This window comes from Lepisma saccharinum, chromosome 8 (genome assembly GCF_977018435.1).
Source record: "Lepisma saccharinum chromosome 8, izLepSacc3.1, whole genome shotgun sequence".
Classification (NCBI taxonomy): domain Eukaryota; kingdom Metazoa; phylum Arthropoda; class Insecta; order Zygentoma; family Lepismatidae; genus Lepisma; species Lepisma saccharinum.
This window is the reverse complement of record NC_139236.1, coordinates 67,326,532-67,331,300: the sequence shown is the minus strand read 5'-3', so window position 1 is coordinate 67,331,300 and position 4,769 is coordinate 67,326,532. Positions and strand designations below refer to the sequence as shown.

The window sequence follows — 4,769 nt, the reverse complement described above, 5'->3', positions numbered from 1 at the left end:
TTATTTACTAGCGCGCATGTTCTTGCGCAGATACGTATGGCGATGGGGCGTTTCATTCCTACATTTAAGGACCAGTGCGCAGTTTTCTGCGCAAGGTACCTCGCCACAATGAACTAAAGACGGAAGCACCCATTTTGTACGGCATATCATTGTATTCCAGCGTCAATTTGCGCTGCATGGTCAACCCAGCCCTATGCTGGATCAATTCACGCCTCAATATGGCCAAAAAATGCAGCCTCCTGGATAAATTTGCCTTAGAAGGAGCCCGTAGATCAACGATCGACCAGTCTTATCGCTTTATTACAAACGAAATGTAAAATTTTTCATCGGAATACTTGATGGCGTTCTGTAATACCCTGTTATTCCGTCCGATTGTCATGCGTTCCCGGCAAACGACTGGAATTAAACAGCAGTAGACTGTCCGTCGCCTAGAAGTATGGAGCTGACTTTGTCGGCGATCACGTCCTTGTCCGCTGAGTTGATCCGCGTCTGTCTGGGCGTGGCCGAGCCCGCCGAGGACCGTGGGCTCTCGCGAAGGGCGCAGGAACCGTTGGCCTGTCGACCCACGTCGAGCTGAGTGTCCCTCCTGTTCGCCACGGCCTCGTAACCGCACTTCTTGCAGCACGGCATCGGGTAATGCGCGGTGAGAATCTTGCGGAAGGCTTCGCGGAACTCCTTGTTGAAGATGGAGTAGATGATGGGGTTGAACGCACTGTTGGAGTACCCGAGCCAGGTCAGGACCTTAAACACGATGCCCGGTATGCATGTCTTGCAGAACGCCGCGATTATGTTGACGCAGAAGAACGGTACCCAGCAGATCAGGAAGACCCCCATTATGATCCCGACGGTGATGGCCGCCTTGTGGTCCGACACGTGGTACGGCGACGAATTCGCCGGTGCCGAAGGGGCCGCACCGTCGATGGTGCCGAAGTTGAGAGGCCTCGTGATGGCCTTTATGTTCTTCACGTGCTTCTGTGCGTACAGGTACAGCCGGCAGTAGATGCCGAGCATGACCACACAGGGGACGTAGAAACTGATGCACGACGACACTACGGCGTACGTGGGAGTCAAATCCAAGGCACACGTTGGATACTCCGCCTCCCCGGTGTTGTAGACGAGTGGGTCAGGTGGCCTGTGGAGGTCCAAAGATATGGGGAGGAAGGAGATGAGGGCTGCGAGCAGCCAAACGCACGCGATGGATCCCGTGACGACCTTCTTGTTCATCCATCGACTGTAGCGCAGGGGGTCCTTGATGTGGATGTACCTGTCGAGCGAGATGGCGCACAGGTTGAGTATGGAAGCGGTGGAGCACATGACGTCGAAGGCGATCCAGGTGTCGCAGAACTGGTCGCCGAAGATCCAGTAGCCCAGGAGGTCATTGACGACGGCGAAGGTCATCACCAGGCACGCCATGAAGAGGTCGGCGATTGCCAGAGAAGCCAGGAACAGGTTGCCGAGTTTGCGTAGGGTTCTGTCGGTGTAGATGGCGATGCATACCAGGATGTTCCCACCGACCGAGAGGAAGATGATGAAAGACAGGAAGATTCCTGAAAAGACAAAGGGGAACATTTAATTGGACACGTTCTTGACGATACTTTCAGACCTCAACTACCATAATGTAGATACGTATTTCCCGAGTTCTTAATTTAAGTTACCACGGAGCACAGGAGTGAAATGTTTAGGAAAGTAATGGGAGCAGCAAGGAAATATTATATATTTGCCGTATATCCGCAATGGCGATCGATTTTAGACTACTCGTATGTAGTAAAAGTATGAGGAATGAACCAACAGAGAAGACAGTCCGGTATGAAGTAAGAAGGGATATAGGTGTGCAGACATTGAAATATCATTCCAACTCCAGAAATTATGAAATATATAAGCAAAAGTGTTCTAATTTTTTTAAAAACACATTATTGATACTTATTTTTTGCCCCCTTATAAAGAAAACGTTAAATCATCATAAATTCTATTAATCATCTTGTTTAAAAAACGAAGTTCAATAAATAGGACACAAAGACTTATGGGATAACTGATAATTTTAGTTGATAGTTTTGAACGGTGTCAGTAGATGGAAGTGTAAACCAGCTGAATAACAGGGTTGATGGCAACCAATAGATAATTCCTGCGCGTGTACAGTTCAGTATCCGAAATGATGACTGCTCGATGAACTTACAACCGAAAAGCAATATTCTATCCTGCGTTTCTTGTAGGTGAAATGAATTACTGTAAAGGATATTCATAAGGCAATGTTTCCTGTTTACTGGTGTTGCAAAGCCGTTCGCAATTTGGTCGACATATTCTTTCAACGACGAACGCTCCAAAGTTGCCAACGAAGGAAGCAAATGCGCAGAAAGTCGAGATGATCAGGGCTGACAGGCGAATAGCGGTAGAAACTTCAATACAGTGTTCTCATGGTGTGATCTTTCCAATTTCCGAAACATGTGGCAGGATGACGAAGAGGTTGAGCGTGTGGTGCATATTTAACTAGGAGGGCACACATGGATGGTACGCTGTGGGATAAATGCATCAATTGTGTTGAGAAATAAAGTGATATGTATCTGATAATGAACAACTCGCACTTTTTGTATCTGTTTTATTAATTTTTGTTTGCATTTGTGACAAATTTATCGACTTTCCTTTGTATATCAATCTACACGTAATAATGTGAAGTAAAAGGTAAAGCAGGGGGTGGGCTAGAGTGGGGGTGGAGGTAGGACCCACACATTCACAATGTGTGAAGGAGATGTGGTCAGCGGATTCGAAAGAAATTGTACTTTTTCTGATTAGTACCATTCTGCAGTGGCTAATGCACGCACCGTCTAAGATTTCTCATAAAGGCCCTAAATTTGGCGATTTTGACTCTAAATTTACACACACACACCCTAAACACGAACTAATACCCTTCAGAGGGAAAAATTCTTGATAAATTTATGTCATTGTGTATCGTACATTTTTTGCTTTTGCTTGTTCTTAAACATTCTAAATTTATCTTTTATGAAATTTCGAAACTTTACATGTTAAGTGTAGAATGGCGTTCTTGATTGATTGAGTTTGCGTTTTAAGTCCACCTTTTATGCATAGATAGTCTAATCGGGACTGGACCTACTGTTTAAAGTGGGATCCGAACCACTATGTGCCTCCACTGGGTATCGATCCCGGGAACCCTTGATTACAAGGCGACGACGTTACCACTACGGGAGGCTGGGAGAATGGCGTTCTTATAATACATTCTACCTAGGTAGTGTATGAATATACATATATTTGAGAAACTCAATATGCTGACCAAGGCAGAAATTTATTTTATTATAAAACATAAACTAAGCGTAACGTTTCAACCTTCTAGCAAGGTCTTATTCAGACTCTGCACCAAGTACAAATGTAACAAGGTACAAAACAGGACGATATATATACACAAACATTACTCCCCTCCAGACTATTAGAAATTTGTTCTGGAACATTCTAGCAGGTGGCTTTCCCTTGTCAACTGTACTTTCGCCTAAAATGCTAAACATATTTTCTTCCATCTAGAATGTGGTTGGACTCTTTATCTCACGCTCTTTTTCCTTCATTCTTCTTCCTTCTTCTCTTCTCTTTCTGTCTTGTCCTTTCCACTCTTTCTAACACCTTCTTCCATTCTGTTTTGTACCTTGTTACATTTGTACTTGGTGCAGAGTCTGAAGGAGACCTTGCTAGAAGGTTGAAACGTTACGTTTAGTTTATGTTTTATAATAAAATAAATTTCTGCCTTGGTCAGCATATTGAGTTTTCCATATCATGGAAACAAGGCTTAATGGTGTTAGCCTATAATATATTTGAGGCCTTAAGCCTTGAGGGATTCAAGTATGCATCTCGTGTATCATGAAATAAAGTGCGTACACTAATTTAAGCTTGGGAAGATGCGGAAGAGAACAAGATTCCACATTTCTGCTTATGACACCAGAATATGCACCTCCTCCGGTGGTATGCATAGTAATATACTCTCACCGACGAGTTACGGGCGGCGCTATTATAAGCAGAAGAGACCGGTGCGACCGAAAACAAAACATCCCTCCTTAGCGTCCCGGCAATCCCTTTAGAAACTTCAAGAGAATTTCTCCTCATTTAAGGTGCATAGAGAAGAGGATCCCCACCTACAAAGAAACTGCGTCGGATCAAGAGGGTAGATAAATCTTAAAGAGTAGCTTTGTTTCTGCGGGAACGTGCAAACGAACCCCTTTCAACCCTTTGTATGGGGGGGGGGAGAGAAATTGAGAAAAGCCTGCTTTGCTCGACGTCAAGCGAAGATTTACGAGGAAAAATTTTGTCTCGTCGTTTCCTATTTCAAGGTATTTTTCCTCCGGTAGTTGAGGGAGATTTCAATTGCTGCTCTAATTAACGTTGAACACAAGGAACAATTTAAGGTCTGAGGCGTCATTCTTCGCCGTCTCCTCCTCCTAGCTGCGCTGAAGACGTGTCTGTCTGGAGGGAAATATGGAACGGTAACACAATTCTGCTTTGGAATAAACGACTTCGTATTCATTTTAATTGCGACTCAGAGGAATGGGACTATGAAGTCGAACTGGGCCACCGTGAAGGAATGTGATTATAACACAAATGACGTTTTGGCTAGAACTGCAGGGTAGTGAGTACAGGGTGGCAACTCAGTTAAAACAACACCTGAGGTGATAATGAATGTTTGATTGTGATTACAATATTGTTTCCTTGCACATAATATTGTATTGTCAGTACTACACTCGGAACCCACAAGATATTAATTGACACAATTGTCC

The 4,769-nt window shown here is 44.3% G+C and overlaps 1 protein-coding gene across 1 annotated transcript; it reads right to left on the bottom strand.

Moving 5' to 3' along the window:
* Positions 1–372: 372 nt before the first annotated feature.
* On the bottom strand, positions 373–1,545 carry LOC145991517 (dopamine receptor 1-like). The gene has a single exon (XM_083127537.1). The coding sequence runs from the start codon at positions 1,411–1,413 to the stop codon at positions 403–405; it is 1,011 nt and encodes a 336-aa protein (XP_082983663.1). The 5' UTR covers positions 1,414–1,545; the 3' UTR covers positions 373–402.
* Between the last annotated feature and the right edge of the window lie 3,224 nt (positions 1,546–4,769).

What these genes read in the sequence shown, in the direction of transcription:
- LOC145991517 (XM_083127537.1), bottom strand. Translation starts at nt 1,413, where the DNA reads ATGGCGTGCCTGGTGATGACCTTCGCCGTCGTCAATGACCTCCTGGGC.